We start from the raw sequence: 17,885 nt of genomic DNA, 5'->3' as shown, positions 1-17,885 counted from the left end.
CCTCTTCTGCTCTCTCAACCACGCTCTTTTTATTTCCACACATCTCTCTTACTCTTACGTTACTCACTCGATCAAACCACATCACACCACACATTGTCCTCAAACATCTCATTTCCAGCACATCCATCCTCCTGCGCACAACTCTATCCATAGCCCACGCCTCGCAACCATACAACATTGTTGGAACCACTATTCCTTCAAACATACCCATTTTTGCTTTCCGAGATAATGTTCTCGACTTCCACACATTCTTCAAGGCCCCCAGAATTTTCGCCCCCTCCCCCACCCTATGATCCACTTCCGCTTCCATGGTTCCATCCGCTGCCAGATCCACTCCCAGATATCTAAAACACTTCACTTCCTCCAGTTTTTCTCCATTCAAACTCACCTCCCAATTGACTTGACCCTCAACCCTACTGTACCTAATAACCTTGCTCTTATTCACATTTACTCTTAACTTTCTTCTTCCACACACTTTACCAAACTCAGTCACCAGCTTCTGCAGTTTCTCACATGAATCAGCCACCAGCGCTGTATCATCAGCGAACAACAACTGACTCACTTCCCAAGCTCTCTCATCCCCAACAGACTTCATACTTGCCCCTCTTTCCAAAACTCTTGCATTTACCTCCCTAACAACCCCATCCATAAACAAATTAAACAACCATGGAGACATCACACACCCCTGCCGCAAACCTACACTCACTGAGAACCAATCACTCTCCTCTCTTCCTACATGTACACATGCCTTACATCCTCGATAAAAACTTTTCACTGCTTCTAACAACTTGCCTCCCACACCATATATTCTTAATACCTTCCACAGAGCATCTCTATCAACTCTATCATATGCCTTCTCCAGATCCATAAATGCTACATACAAATCCATTTGCTTTTCTAAGTATTTCTCACATACATTTTTCAAAGCAAAGACCTGATCCACACATCCTCTACCACTTCTGAAACCACACTGCTCTTCCCCAGTCTGATGCTCTGTACATGCCTTCACCCTCTCAATCAATACCCTCCCATATAATTTACCAGGAATACTCACCAAATTTTTTTTTCATTTTTTTTTATTATACTTTGTCGCTGTCTCCGGCATTTGCGAGGTAGCGCAAGGAAACAGACGAAAGACACGCGGGAGACAGCGACAAAGTATAATAAAAAGAATGAAAAAAAAATGTTTGTTGAGTATTCCTGGTAAATTATATGGGAGGGTATTGATTGAGAGGGTGAAGGCATGTACAGAGCATGCAACAAACTTATACCTCTGTAATTTGAGCACTCACTTTTATCCCCTTTGCCTTTGTACAATGGCACTATGCACGCATTCCGCCAATCCTCAGGCACCTCACCATGAGTCATACATACATTAAATAACCTTACCAACCAGTCAACAATACCGTCACCCCCTTTTTTGATAAATTCCACTGCAATACCATCCAAACCTGCTGCTTTGCCAGCTTTCATCTTCCGCAAAGCTTTTACTACCTCTTCTCTGTTTACCAAATCATTTTCCCTAACCCTCTCACCTTGCACACCACCTCGACCAAAACACCCTATATCTGCCACTCTATCATCAAACACATTCAACAAACCTTCAAAATACTCACTCCATCTCCTTCTCACATCACCACTACTTGTTATCACCTCCCCATTTGCGCCCTTCACTGAAGTTCCCATTTGCTCCCTTGTCTTACGCACTTTATTTACCTCCTTCCAGAACATCTTTTTATTCTCCCTAAAATTTAATGATACTCTCTCACCCCAACTCTCATTTGCCCTCTTTTTCACCTCTTGCACCTTTCTCTTGACCTGTCTCTTTCTTTTATACATCTCCCACTCAATTGCATTTTTTCCCTGCAAAAATCGTCCAAATGCCTCTCTCTTCTCTTTTACTAATAATCTTACTTCTTCATCCCACCACTCACTACCCTTTCAAATCAACCCACCTCCCACTCTTCTCATGCCACAAGCATCTTTTGCGCAATCCATCACTGATTCCCTAAATACATCCCATTCCTCCCCCACTCCCCTTACTTCCATTGTTCTCACCTTTTTCCATTCTGTACTCAGTCTCTCTTGGTACTTCCTCACACACGTCTCCTTCCCAAGCTCACTTACTCTCACCACCCTCTTCACCACAACATTCACTCTTCTTTTCTGAAAACCCATAGAAATCTTCACCTTAGCCTCCACAAGATAATGATCAGACATCCCTCCAGTTGCACCTCTCAGCACATTAACATCCAAAAGTCTCTCTTTCGCGCGCCTGTCAATTAACACGTAATCCAATAACGCTCTCTGGCCATCTCTCCTACTTACATACGTATACTTATGTATATCTCGCTTTTTAAACCAGGTATTCCCAATCACCAGTTCTTGTTCAGCACATAAATCTACAAGCTCTTCACCATTTCCATTTACAACACTGAACACCCCATGTATACCAATTATTCCCTCAACTGCCACATTACTCACCTTTGCATTCAAATCACCCATCACTATAACCCGGTCTCGTGCATCAAAACCACTAACACACTCATATATATATATATATATATATATATATATATATATATATATATATATATATATTTTTTTTTTTTTTTTTTTTTTTTTGCCGCTGTCTCCCGCGTTTGCGAGGTAGCGCAAGGAAACAGACGAAAGAAATGGCCCAACCCACCCCCATACACATGTATATACATACGTCCACACACGCAAAATATACATCCCTACACAGCTTTCCATGGTTTACCCCAGACGCTTCACATGCCCCGATTCAATCCACTGACAGCACGTCAACCCTGGTATACCACATCGCTCCAATTCACTCTATTCCTTGCCCTCCTTTCACCCTCCTGCATGTTCAGGCCCCGATCACACAAAATCTTTTTCACTCCATCTTTCCACCTTCAATTTGGTCTCCCTCTTCTCCTCGTTCCCTCCACCTCCGACACATATATCCTCTTGGTCAATATTTCCTCACACATTCTCTCCATGTGCCCAAACCATTTCAAAACACCCTCTTCTGCTCTCTCAACCACGCTCTTTTTATTTCCACACATCTCTCTCACCCTTACGTTACTTACTCGATCAAACCACCTCACACCACACATTGTCCTCAAACATCTCATTTCCAGCACATCCATCCTCCTGCGCACAACTCTATCCATAGCCCACGCCTCGCAACCATACAACATTGTTGGAACCACTATTCCTTCAAACATACCCATTTTTGCTTTCCGAGATAATGTTCTCGACTTCCACACATTCTTCAAGGCTCCCAGAATTTTCGCCCCCTCCCCCACCCTATGATCCACTTCCGCTTCCATGGTTCCCTCCGCTGCCAAATCCACTCCCAGATATCTAAAACGCTTCACTTCCTCCAGTTTTTCTCCATTCAGACTTACCTCCCAATTGACTTGTTCCTCAACCCTACTGTACCTAATAACCTTGCTCTTATTCACATTTACTCTCAGCTTTCTTCTTTCACACACTTTACCAAACTCAGTCACCAGCTTCTGCAGTTTCTCACCCGAATCAGCCACCAGCGCTGTATCATCAACGAACAACAACTGACTCACTTCCCAAGCTCTCTCATCCACAACAGACTGCATACTTGCCCCTTCTCCAAAACTCTTGCATTCACCTCCCATACTTAGTCACTGTCTCCTGCATTAGCGAGGTAACGCAAGGAAACAGACAAAAGAATGGCGCAACCCACCCAAATACACATGTATATACATAAACGCCCACACACACACACACATATACATACCTATACATTTCAACACATACGTACACAGACCTATACATATATGCACATGTACATATTCATACTTGCTGCCTTCATCCATTCCCATCACCAGCCCTCCACACATGAAACAGTACCCCCCCCCCTCGCACACATGAGGTAGCATGGGGAAAAGACAACAAACGCCACATTCTTTCACACCCTTTTTGTAACTGTCATGTGTAGTGAACCGAAACCATAGTGCCCTTTCCACATCCAGGTCCCACAAAGCTTTCCATGGTTTACCCCAGATGCTTCACATGCCCTGGTTCAACCAATTGACAGCACATCAATATATATATGGCACAACATGTTTTTTGGAGACAATCCACCTCATCAGGTGTCAGCACTTAGATATTTAAATCCCAACATCACACTTGATTCATACCATCCTTCACTTATCTGTATAGACCAAGCACTGGTCACATGGTGGGATATTGACCTGGGTAGCTGGGTTTGTCTTGAACAACTTTTTTTTCTTGTTTCTGTGATTTGTTAATTTTCTCATAATGATTTGGTTACACTAGGATGGGCTTTAGAATTGCCTGGGGACAAATTAAAGTTCTTAGTATTAGCAATTAACTCAGACTCAATGACATTGTGTTTGGCATAATCAGTAGAAGGGTATAGAATAATGGGATTTTCGAGATCTATGGGGTGATTTCCTAGCATTGTTAAGCAATCACATTTTTGTGGTCATCCCTGCATACAGAATGATGGCACCAATAACACCCCTCCATTACGGTTTCACCTGTCTGTAATGGAGAGGCACCTGTCACTCAAAATCTCTTTCACTCCATCCTTCCACCAATTTGGTCTCCCACTTCTCCTTGTTCCCTCCACCTCTGAGACAAATATCCTTTTTCCCTACCTTTCCTCACTGCTACATTCCGTATCTCCAAACCATTTTAACACACCCTCTTCTGCTCTCTCAACCACACTCTTTTTATTACCGCACATCTCTCTTACCCTTTCATTACTTACTCGATCAAACCACCTCACACCTCATATTATCCTCAAACATTGCATTTCCAACATATCCACCCTCCTCTGTACAATCCTATCTATAGCCCCTGCCTCGCAACCATTTGATATTGTTGGAACTACTATTCCTTCAAACATACCCATTTTGGCTCTCCTCGATAATGTTCTTTCTTTCCGCACATTCTTCGTTGCTCCTAGAACCTTTGCTTCCTCCCCCACCCTGTGACTCACTTCCACTTCCATGGTTCCATTAGCTGCTAAGTCCACTCCTAGATATCTAAAACACTTTACTTCCTCCAATTTTTCTCCATTCAAACTTTCATCCCAATTAACTTGTCCCTCAACCCTGCTGAACCTAATAACCTGCTCTTATTCACATTTACTCTCAACATTCTCCTTTCACACACTTTTCCAAACTCAGTCACCAACCTCTGCAGCTCCTTGCTCGAATCAGCCACCAGAGCTGTATCATTGGCAAATAACAACTGAATTACTTCCCAGGCCCCCTCGTTCCCAACAGACTGCATACTCACCCCTTTCTCCAAAACTCTTGCATGTACCTCCATAACCACCCCATCCATAAACAAATTAAACAATCATGGAAACATCACACACCCTTGCTGCAGACCAGCCTTCACTGAGAACCAATCACTCTCCTTTCTTCCTACTCCTACACATGCCTTACATCCTTGATAAAAACTTCTCACTCCTTCTTGCAGCTTATCCCCTTCACCATGAACTCTTAAGATCTTCCACAAAGCATCTCTATCAACCCTATCATATGCCTTCTCCAGATCCATAAATGCTACATACAGATCCATCTGTTTTTCTAGGTATTTCTCACACACATTCTTCAAAGCAAGCACTTGATCCATACATCCTCTACCACTTCTGAAACCACACTGCTCTTCCCCAATCTGATGCTCTGTACATGCCTTCACCCTCTCAATCATTACCCTCCCATATAATTTTCCAGGAATACGTAACAGACTTATCCCTTTGTAGTTTGAACATTTACCTGTATCTCCTTTCCCTTTGTACAATGGCACTATGCATGTATTCAACCATTTCTCACACACTTCACCGTGATCCATACATACATTGAATATCTTTACCAACCAATCAACAACACAGTTACACCCTTTCATAATAAATTCTACTGCAGTACCATCCAAACCTGCCGCCTTGCCGACTTTTGTCTTCCACAAGGCTTTCACTACCTCTTCTTTCTTAACCAAACTATTCTCCATGATCATCACACTTTGCACACCATCCTGACCAAAGCACCCTATATCTGCCACTCTATCATCAAACACATTCAACAAACCTTCAAAATACTCACTCTGTCTCCTCACTTTACCGCTGTTATTACTTGCCCATTCACCCCCTTCACCGATGTTCCCATTTGTTCTCTTGTCTTATGCACATTATTTACCTCCTTCCAAAATGTCTCTTTATTCACCCTTAAGTTTAATACTTTCTCACCCCAACTCTCATTTGCCCTCTTTTTCTACCCTTACACCTTTCTCTTGACCTCCTGCCATTTTCTTTTATACATTTTCCAGTATTTGCACTCCCTCCTTGGAAGTATCATCCAAAGGCCTCTCTTTTCTCCTTCACAAACAACTTTACTCCTTCACCCCACCACTCACTACCCTTTCTAATCTGCCTACCTCCCACCTTTCTCATTCCACCTGCATCTTTTGCACAAGCCATCACCGCATCCCAAAATACATCCCATTCCTCTCCCACTCCCCCCATGTCATTTGCTTTCACCTTTTGCCATTCTACACTCAATATCTCCTGGTACTTCCTCACACAAGTCTCCTTTCTGAGCTCACTTACTCTCACCACTCTCTTCATCCCAACATTCTCTCTTTATTGAAAACCTCTAGAAATCTTCACCACCACAAGATAGTGATCAGACATCCCACCAGCTGCCGCTCTTAGCACATTAACATCCAAAAATCTCTCTTTTATACACCTGTCAATTAACATGTAATCCAATAATGCCCTTTGACCATCTTTCCTACTCACATATGTATACTTATGTATATCTCTCTTTTTAAACCAGGTACTCCCAATCACCAGTCTTTTTTCAGCCACATTTAAATCACCCATCACTATAACCCAGTCTCGTGCATCGATGCTGCTGACACACTCACTCAGCTGCTACCAAAACACTTGCCTCTTATGATCTTTCTTCTCATGACCAGGTGCATAAGCACCAATAATCACCCATGTCTATCCATCCTTTTTCAGTTTTACCCACGTCAATCTAGAATTTACTTTCTTACACTGTATCACAAACTCCCACAATTCCTGTTTCAGGAGTAGTGCTACTTCTTCCTCAGCTCCTGTCCTCTCACCAACCCCCAACTTTACTCCCAAGGCTTTCCCAAACCACTCTTCCCCTTTACCCTTGAGTTTTGCACTCAGAGCCAGAAGAACATCCAGGTTTCTTTCCTCAAACATACTACTTATCTCTCCTTTCTTCTCATCATGGTTACGTTAACACACATTCAGACACCCCAATCTGAGCCTTTGAGGAGGGTGAGCACTTCCTGCTTGACTCCTGTTTCCCTTTTTAGAAATTGAAATACAGTAAGGGGAGGGTTTCCAGCCTCCAACTCCCGCCTCCTTTAGTCGCCTTCTACAACACACTGGGGAATATGTGAGAAGTATTCTCTCTCCCGTCTCCAGGGATATATATTTGCACACACACACATACCCAACCTTAAGCTAGGTTCCTATTGAGTTGACTGTGGATGAGAGAGCTGAAGAGAGTGTGTTGAAATGAAATGGACATTTGGATAGGGTGAGTGAGGAAAAAATGTGTATGAATATCAGAAGAGAGTTACTGGGAAGAGGGGGAACCAAGAAGGAGATAGGAGTGATGGAGTGAACGATCCTTTGAGGGCTTAGGATCCAACCATGCAGGACGATGCAAGGCATGCAAAGAAAGAATGTATTGGAGTGATGTGGGGATGACATTTTGGGGGAAACAACTGGAAGGTTTGTGGGGCTTTGAATTCAGTGCATTATTCAAGAGTGGATTGAATGAATGAGGCCATTTGTTCATCTGTTCCTGGCCTTACCTCGCTAACCTGGGAAATGGTGAACATGTATGAAAAAATTATTGAATGTATTATACATTTTCCTTACTCATGTGAGCCTACCTTATGGTGGAGTTTGCTGTTTTTTTATCATCAACATATTTGCATAGTATGCAGTCTGTTGTGGATGAGAGAGCTTGGGAAGTGAGTCAGTTGTTTGCTGATGATACAGCGCTGGTGGCTGATTCATGTGAGAAACTGCAGAAGCTGGTGACTGAGTTTGGTAAAGTGTGTGAAAGAAGAAAGTTGAGAGAAAATGTGAATAAGAGCAAGGTTGAGGGTCAAGTCAATTGGGAGGTAAGTTTGAATGGAGAAAAACTGGAGGAAGTGAAGTGTTTTAGATATCTGGGAGTGGATTTGGCAGCGGATGGAACCATGGAAGCGAAAGTGAATCATAGGGTGGGGGAGGGGGCGAAAATTCTGGGAGCCTTGAAGAATGTGTGGAAGTCCAGAACATTATCTCGGAAAACAAAAATGGGTATGTTTGAAGGAATAGTGTTTCCAACAATGTTGTATGGTTGCGATGCATGGGCTATGGATAGAGTTGTGCAGAGGAGAGTGGATGTGCTGGAAATGAGATGTTTGAGGACAATATGGGGTGTGAGGTGGTTTGATCGAGTAAGTAATAATAGGGTAAGAGAGATGTGTGGTAATAAAAAGAGTGTGGTTGAGAGAGCAGAAAAGGGTGTTTTGAAATGGTTTGGTCACAGGGAGAGAATGAGTGAGGAAAGATTGACCAAGAGGATATATGTGTCGGAGGTGGAGGGAACGAGGAGAAGTGGGAGACCTAATTGGAGGTGGAAAGATGGAGTGAAAAAGATTTTGAGTGATCGGGGCCTGAACATGCAGGAGGGGGAAAGGCGGGCAAGGAATAGAGTGAATTGGAACAATGTGGTATACCGGGGTCGATCTGCTGTCAGTGGATTGAACCAGGGCATGTGAAGCGTCTGGGGTAAACCATGGAAAGTTGTGTGGGGCCTGGATGTGGAAAGGGAGCTGTGGTTTCGGTGCATTATTACATGACAGCTAGAGACTGAGTGTGAACAAATGGGGCCTTTGTTGTCTTCCTAGTGCTACCTCGCGTACATGAGGGGGGAGGGGGTTGTTATTACATGTGTGGCGGGGTGGCGATGGGAATGAATAAAGGCAGACAGTATGAATTATGTGCATGTGTATATATGTATATGTCTGTGTGTATATATATATATATATATATGTATACGTTGAGATGTATAGGTATGTATATTTGCGTGTGTGGACGTGTATGTATAGACATGTGTATGTGGGTGGGTTGGGCCATTCTTTCGTCTGTTTCCTTGCGCTACCTCGCTAACGCAGGAGGCAGCAACAAAGCAAAATAAAATAGAATAGATAAATAAATAAAAATTTGCATAGTTAACATACAGCACTTATTAGTGAGTAAGAAACACAGATGTTTGAGGATATGACTTATTGTTAGATTAGTAAAAGATTGCAGATGAGAAGCTCTTCCTTGGCAGATTTATCACCACAGTGTAAATTAACAAACATGGAAGAATATAAACCTAAGCTGATGCAGAGATGATTATCATCCTTCATTTTTGTCATGTTATTTCAGGGATGTTTGAACTTTGACTTCGAGAACAAAACACTCTCTCTAAACGTGGTCAAAATGGGTGATCAGAGTGACTCAACTTCAATCAGTATAGCCAAGTAAGTTGTTTTTTGTAATGCTCTTCCACTTGTCCTTGAAAACTGATCTTTATTGGGTTTTATTTTTTGTTTTTTTCACTCCAGAGGTGGTTTTTGTCATATTTTGTAGTGTTTTCTCTCCAGGGTTGGTTCATCCTGCAAGCCTTGAGAGAATCTTAAGAATCCCTTGGAAGTTATGAACATCTAAACCCTATGCTTTCTGTTAAGTGTTTCTCAATCCTTGCTAATCTCATACAGTAAAGCCTCACTATCATGGACACAGTATACATTGGAAATTCTGGTACCATTCTTGTAACTCTCCTCTGGACTTTCTCTCTGAGCTATCTGCACTTCTTTAGGTGTGGTTAAACCTGGGAAGCATATTCTAGTTTTGGCCTAATGTAGGATATGAAGAGCTTGCCAAAAATTTCCTTACCTGTACACTCGAAAGCTGTTCTGATATTTCTGAGAAGATGGTTTGTCTCCCTAACTGTTGTCCTAATATGGGATTTTGGCACCAGGATCAGGGATGGCATTAACTCCTAAGTCTTTCTCACATAGAGAATCCTGTAGCTTATTTCCTGCGAGGTAATGATCATATTGAGGCTGTCCTGTCCTCATTACTTTATATTTCCTCAGGTCGAATTTCATCAACCATATGTCAGACCAACTTTGGAGTCTGTTTAGGTACCCATGTAAGCTGATTCAGTCCTCTTTTCTCCCATGACCTTCGCATCATTTGCAAACATATTCAGGTAGGACTCCATACCTTCAGGTAAGTCATGAACATGGATCAAGGATAGTAATAGCCCCAGAACTAAACCATTTGGCACTCCACTGCTTATTTCAACCCAGTTGGAATAGTCGAGCTCTTCTAACATGCATACTTTGATGTTTCCTTTTGAGATAATCTTTTATCCATCGTAAGAGTTTTTTTTTTTTTTTGCCGGTCTCCCGCGTTTGCGAGGTAGCGCAAGGAAACAGACGAAAGAAATGGCCCAACCCACCCCCATACACATGTATATACATACGTCCACACACGCAGATATGCATACCTACACAGCTTTCCATGGTTTACCCCAGATGCTTCACATGCCTTGATTCAATCCACTGACAGCACGTCAACCCCGGTATACCACATCGCTCCAATTCACTCTATTCCTTGCCCTCCTTTCACCCTCCTGCATGTTCAGGCCCCGATCACACAAAATCTTTTTCACTCCATCTTTCCACCTCCAATTTGGTCTCCCACTTCTCCTCGTTCCCTCCACCTCCGACACATATATCCTCTTGGTCAATCTTTCCTCACTCATTCTCTCCATGTGCCCAAACCATTTCAAAACACCCTCTTCTGCTCTCTCAACCACGCTCTTTTTATTTCCACACATCTCTCTTACCCTTACGTTACTTACTCGATCAAACCACCTCACACCACACATTGTCCTCAAACATCTCATTTCCAGCACATCCATCCTCCTGCGCACAACTCTATCCATAGCCCACGCCTCGCAACCATACAACATTGTTGGAACCACTATTCCTTCAAACATACCCTCTTTATCTGCTTGGTGATCTAGCTTCTTAATCAGCCTCCTGTGTGGTAGTGTCATATTCTTTCTGGCAGCCCAAATACAGACAGTCCCCCGTAGGACTGAGTTCTTTTTCTTATAGAATTCTAAGAGTTAGTTACACATAACCTTCTTTTCATAAAATAAAGCTGTCTCTCACTTAGGAAATTTCTTCTCCATGAAAATTTATTTTGTACTTTCTAATATACACATTTACAGGTACATACTTTAAACATAAACCTCATATATAAGGGTAAGTATGCAGTCTGTTGTGGATGAGTGGGCTTGGGAAGCGAGTCAGTTATTGTTCGCTGATGATGCAGTGCTGGTGGCTGATTCGGGTGAGAAATTGCAGAAGTCGGTGACTGAGTTTGGTAAAGTGTGTGAAAGAAGAAAGCTGAGAGTAAATGTGAATAAGAACAAGGTTATTAGGTACGGTAGGGTTGAGGGACAAGTCAACTGGGAGGTAAAGTTGATTGGAGAAAAACTGGAGGAAGTGAGATGTTTTAGATATCTGGGAGTGGATTTGGCGGCAGTTGGAACCATGGAAGCGGAAGTGAGTCACAGGGTGGGGGAGGGAGCAAAAGTTCTGGGAGCATTGAAAAATGTGTGGGAGGCGAGAACATTATCTCGTAAAGCAAAAATGGGTATGTTTAAAGGAATAGTAGTTCCAACTATATTATATGGTTGCAAGGTGTAGGGTTGTGCAAAGGAGGGTGGATGTGTTGGAAATGAGATGTTTGAGGACAATATGTGGTGTGAGGTGGTTTGATCGAGTAAGTAATGAAAGGGTAAGAGAGATGTGTGATAATAAAAAGAGTGTGGTTGAGAGAGCAGAAGAGGGTGTTTTGAAATGGTTTGGTCACATGGAGAGAATGAGTGAGGAAAGATTGACAAAGAGCATATATGTGTCAGAGGTGGAGGGAACGAGGAGAAGTGGGAGACCAAATTGGAGGTGGAAAGACGAAGTGAAAAAGATTTTGAGTGATCGGGGCCTGAACATGCAGGAGGGTGAAAGGCGTGCAAGGAATAGAGTGAATTGGAACCATGTGTTATACTGGGGTCGACGTGCTGTCTATGGATTGAACCAGGGCATGTGAAGTGTCTGGGGTAAACCATGGAAAGGTTTGTGGGGCCTGTATGTGGAAAGGGAACTGTGGTTTTGGTGCATTATACATGACAGCTAGAGACTGAGTGTGAATGAATGTGGCCTTTGTTGTCTTTTCCTAGCTCTACCTCGTGCGCATGTGGGGGGAGGGGGTTGTCATTTCATGTGTGGCAAGGTGGCGACGGGAATGAATAAAGGCAGCAAGTATGAATTATGTACATGTGTATATATGTATATGTCTATGTATGTATATATATGTATACGTTGCAATGTATAGGTATGTACATGTGCGTGTGTGGACGTGTATGTATATACATGTGTATGTGGGTGGGTTGGGCCATTCTTTCATTTGTTTTCTTGCGCTACCTTGCTAACACGGGAGACAGCGACAAAGTATAATGATAATAATAGCTTCTATATATAGTATTCATAAAGACATTGATTGTACTTACCACCTCTGTTGTTCCTATCTTTGAAATAAGAATCCAGTATGATGGGAAATCAACCTCATAAGAAAGGAACTTCATCTCCCCATCTTTTGCATGAGAGGTTTCATACATTATATTCAGTCTTCTCTCCTCCCAATCAGTAGAGCTGTCTTTTATATCGTACTCAACCTTCCTTTTTTATGCTAATGGTGGTTTATGTTTGATGGTGATTTTTTTCTCAGCAGTTTGCACAGCTTTTGTAGGAATACAACCAAAGCACATTTTGTATTTGAGGTTTTAGTGCACAGTATTTCTTGAGTGTCCTACCCATGTGACCACTTCATACTGGCATTTTTTTTTCCACACTTGATCATCATTTCCTTTATTCATGAGGTAGTGCCAGGAACCGACAAAGAATGCCTACATTCATTCACATCCATTCTCTAGCTGTCATGCGAAGTGCATTGAAACCACAGCACCCCATTCATTACCACCCCCAAAACATTCCCATGGTTCCCCTGGCCACTTCACATTCTCTGGTTCAGTCCTTTAACAGTATGTTGACCCATGTATACCACATTGTTCCGGGTCACTCTATCCCATGCATGCCTTTCACCCTCCTGCATGTTCAGGCCCCGATAACTCAAAATCCTTTAAGCTCCTTCCTCCCATCTTCAATTTGGTCTCCCCCTTTTCCTTGTCCCTTCCACATCTGACATATATATTCTCTTTGTCAACCTCTCTTCTCTCATTCTTTCCATATGTCCAAACCATTTTAGCACACCCCCTGCAACTCTCTCAGCCACTTTCTTTATTACCGCACCTCTGTCTTATCCTCTTATTACTTACTCAATCAAACAACTTCACACCACATAATGTCCTCAAAAATTTAATTTCTATCACAGCCACCCTCCAACACACATCCTCATCCATTGTGCTGCCTAACATGATGGTAAAGGAAATTTTCCTTTTTCCACTAAAAATTGTACCATGACTCTCTGTCACCATGAGGATCCAAAGTCCCTCAGTTTGTCTCTCTGTTATTGAAATCCCCTTTATCATTACATTCTCTAAGTGAGTGTTTCACTGCTTTATGTATCATCCTGATTGTTCCTTCATTGTCATCATTGTAAATTTGTTCTGGATCGTTGAAATTCCTTGAAGGATTATATATTAACACCGTTATGCACTTCCTTCCTTCATATAGTCTTTCCATTAGGTATTATCTTAATGGGCTTTCTGTTTTTTGAAACTTAGGACTATCTTTTATTAAGAGGGCTAATCCTCCCTCACTTTTATCTTCTCTTTCCTTTCTTTGTCATATACCCCTTTGAGCAGAACAGGTGAGATCTTATTTATCTCTTGGTAAGCTTAAAGAGTAAGTGGTGATGTGCATGTGTTTTGAAATAATTATGATAGTGCATTATGGTTGTGTGACACCGCTGTGTCCATTTAGTGTTCCTATGGATGGAATAGTGTATAAGGTGAGAGTGATGGGGTGATTTTCCTGTAGCTCTAGCCCATGGAAAAACATCCTGGAAGTTGCTGCAGTTTTTGCATACAGATGTCATTTTGCTTACTTCATCAGGGGAAGAGTTGGATTGTGTGGTGTTAATGAGGACACTGCTGAAAGTGAATATGGATAAAAGTAATATGCTAAGTTTTGGAAAGTGAGGGAGTTAAGATCATCTTGCATGGTGAAGAACTGTAATTTGTGGATAAGTTTGAATGTTTGGGATTCAAGAGTAGGAAAGATGTTAGTGAGAAAGCTGAAGTTGAAAGTAGAGCCGTGCAAGGGAGAAAAATTGGGATGTGTTGTAAAAGCTCTGATGAATAGAAAGAATATGATCACAGAATGTGCATGGAGTACTCATCCCTGTGCTGATTTATGGATTGGAACTCTTGTGTGTATTTGTCAGGATAGGTTAAAAAAATGAGTAGTAGAGATGGATAATTTGTGTACTATAATTGGAATTAAGAGGATGAATATAGTAAAGATTTAAGAAAAAGTTATACAGTGTGAAGTTGTAGAAAAGGAATAACAGAGTATAGGCTGGTCAAGCACATATGTTGTAAACAAAAGGTACAAAGAGGAAAGGTAGACCACAAGAAATGGGTAGATATAGAGAGAAATTATATTAAGGCCAGGGATATTTCAGATGAAGATGCAAGAGAGATGATTTGGGATCATATGCGTGGAAGTATTTTGTGTGTGAAAGTGGCATGAATGGTGACTTTGGTCTCATTTGAAGAATCTACTTACAGTTGTGTGTAAAATGAAAAGTAAGAAACATTGTGTGGAAGCTCATGTATTACTTTACCACACTAGACTTGGAATGATGATGTAAAGAGGATGGTATGTCAATTAATGTTTGTACCTGATCCACACCATTGAACTGAGAATGAAGGATGATCATAGGTAGGTAGATAGATATCTAGCCCTCTTATTTTCATGTAGATGATCACAGTTAATTGTCTGAAGTTTTCTTACAGTCACAGTTTCCTGTTATTTCAGTTTTTAGAGGATTACAGAGTTTCCAGTATTTTGATATATTTCTAGGCACCAGTGCCTCTTAGTGGGTATAAATAAGTTTTCCTTGTAAGTCCTTGAGTTCTCTTATATATTATAACTATCTGACATTGATTTTGATTGACTCTTCACATAGTTTAGCTTTTTACTGTCAAAGAACATGATTATGAAGGTTGGACTGAATTTCTTGTACCTTTTGCTCTCAGTAAAATGAATACTTTCTAGTAAATGTTGCTCCCAGTCCATGGTAAAGATTTATCCTACCTATATGCCTATAATGCAGATATTTTCAGTCTCTTGATATACATGAAATATAATTCTTCAGCTCCGGGAGACAGAACAAAAAGCAGTTACCACAACAGACATTAGCAATGATGTCTGGAGGAGAGCGCTCTTTTGCAACAGTGTCCTTTCTTCTTGCCCTCTGGGAAGTACTAGAATCACCCATAAGGATTCTAGATGAATTTGATGTTTTCATGGTAAGTGAAATTTTAGTTAGTAGCTTGTAGAATCTTATTCTTGGTCATCCACAAAAATAAGTCTGAGGAGAGGAATGTGGATGTTCTAGCTTTATTGACACTAAGCTCAACTAGAAGGAAAAGAATGGTTTAGAAATGCTTTATGGACAAAGTCAGGAGTTAGTGCAAGGGTGAGACCAAAGGAAGGGGTTACACTTTCTGTTGAAGGTGGTGTTGTGGGAATGTGATAAATAGTGTAAGGAAGTGAGCCCCATACTGCTGTGGGTAAAACTGAAAGTTGATTATGAGAGCTGAATGAGTGTCAGCAATTTTGATTTTAATGACCAAGTACAGTATTTGTAATGGGTGATTTGAATGTGAGACTGGGTGATGTGGCACTTCATAGTATAATTAGGGAGCATGATGTGATTGGAAATGGTGAACAGCCTGTGAGGATGTGCACTAAAAAGGACTGGTGATTAGGAATACCTGGTTTAAAAAGAAAATACATATGTAGTTGAGAGCATTATAGGATTATGTACTAATTGACAGGTGTGTAAAAGGGACATTCCTGGATATGAATATGCTAAGAAAGGTAGCTTGTGAGATGTGTGATTATTACTTGGTGGAGGCAAAGCTGAAAGGTCGTTGAGGCTTCTTGTAAAAAGGGAATATTGCATGGGTGGAAGGAGGGTGGTGGAAATGAGAGAGCTTGCAAAAGAGACTCTTGTCAACAGACACCCATAGTTTGGTTAAAGAATGGCACATAGTGAAAATAAACAAAACTAAGGGAACCGGCAAGGAGTGGAACGAACTTAGGGAAGCAGTTCTTTCATGTGCAAGAGAAGTGTGTGTGACATGCAAAAGAGGGAAGATGGGCATGTTAGAAAGGTTGGTGAGTAGCTGAATGAGGAAGTAGGTTGCTAGTTAAAGAGAGAAGAGAGGTTCATGGCTGAAATTTGCAAGGAAGGAGTGCGAATGAATGAAAGATGTACAAGAGAAAGCAGCAGGAGGTCAGAAGGAAGGTTCAGGAGCTGAAAAAGAGGGCAAATGAGACGTGGGTTGAGTAAGTATCAACAGAGTTCAGGGAGAAGATATAACTTTTTTGGAAGGAGGGTATTAGTATGAGGAGAACAAGAGAACAAATGGGAGCACCAGTAAAGGGGGTAGATGGGGAAGTGGTAACTTTTAAAGATAAGGTAAATAGGTTTGAGTGAGTATTTTGAAGGACTGTTGATGTTCTTCAGTTATAGAGTGGGAGACGTGAGGTGTTTTGGACATGGAATTATGTCAAATGAGAGAGTTATAGCAAGTGTTTTAGTGAAAAGAGGCAGTGAAAGCCTTGTATAAGATGAAATGTGGTAAAGTGGCTAGGTTGAATGGGATTCCACTAAAATTTCTTATGAAAGTGGATGACATAGTTGTTGACTGTTTGGTTAGATTTTTCATTGTATATATATATGGCTGATGATGAAGTGCTTGAGGACTGACAGAATGCCTGTATAGGGCCATTGTAAAAATGTAGTGGGGACAAAAGTGAGTGTAAAATTACAGATGCACAGTATAAACTTGTTGAGTTTACTGGATAAGTTGTATGAGAGAGTGGTGATTGAGTGGGTGGTGGCTTGCAAAGAGCATTATTTCGGGGAAGAACAGTATGGTTTCAGGCATGATAGAATATGTGTGAACAAGGTGTTTGCTTTGAAGAATATGCCAGATAAATATTTAGTGAAACAGGATTTCTGTGTGAAGTTATAGATCTGGAGAAAGGTATGATAGAGGTGATGGAGAGACTTTATGGAAGGTGTTATGAATATATAGTGTGTAAGGAAAGCCACTAGAACTAGTGAAGTTCCTGTTAAGAATGTAAGGCTTGTGTGCGAATAGGAAGAAAGGATTTGAGTATTTCAAGGTGAAGATGGGTCTATGGGAGGGGTTTGTGATGTCACCATGGCACTTGTGGATGGGGTGGTGAGGAAACTGAACGTGAGGGTCTTGGAGAGTCATGTCTGCAGTCTGTCAGGGTTGGGGATGCTTGGGAGGTGAATCAGTTGCTATTTATTTGTGACATGGCACTGGTGGCAAATTCTCGTGAGAAACTGGTTACTGAGTTTAAGGGAGTCTTTGAGAGATTAAAGTTGAGAGTAAATGTGAATAAAAGGAAGGTTTTAGGTTTAGCAGTGGAGAGAGACAGGTTAAATGGAGTATGAGTATGAATGGAAG

General features: G+C 41.5%; 1 protein-coding gene across 1 annotated transcript in view; it reads left to right on the top strand.

Moving 5' to 3' along the window:
* The window catches only part of LOC139766042 (structural maintenance of chromosomes protein 6-like), a 353,590-nt gene that overhangs the window by 312,774 nt on the left and 22,931 nt on the right, over nt 1-17,885 (top strand). Inside the window, exons 15-16 of the mRNA XM_071694167.1 lie at nt 9,497-9,591; nt 15,530-15,683. Coding sequence (XP_071550268.1) covers nt 9,497-9,591; nt 15,530-15,683 — 249 coding nt within the window. The remainder of the gene's footprint in view (nt 1-9,496; nt 9,592-15,529; nt 15,684-17,885) is intronic.

Source organism: Panulirus ornatus, chromosome 56 (genome assembly GCF_036320965.1).
Source record: "Panulirus ornatus isolate Po-2019 chromosome 56, ASM3632096v1, whole genome shotgun sequence".
NCBI classification, from domain to species: Eukaryota; Metazoa; Arthropoda; class Malacostraca; order Decapoda; family Palinuridae; genus Panulirus; species Panulirus ornatus.
Note: the sequence above shows the minus strand (reverse complement) of the source record. Positions and strands in the feature narration are given on the sequence as shown.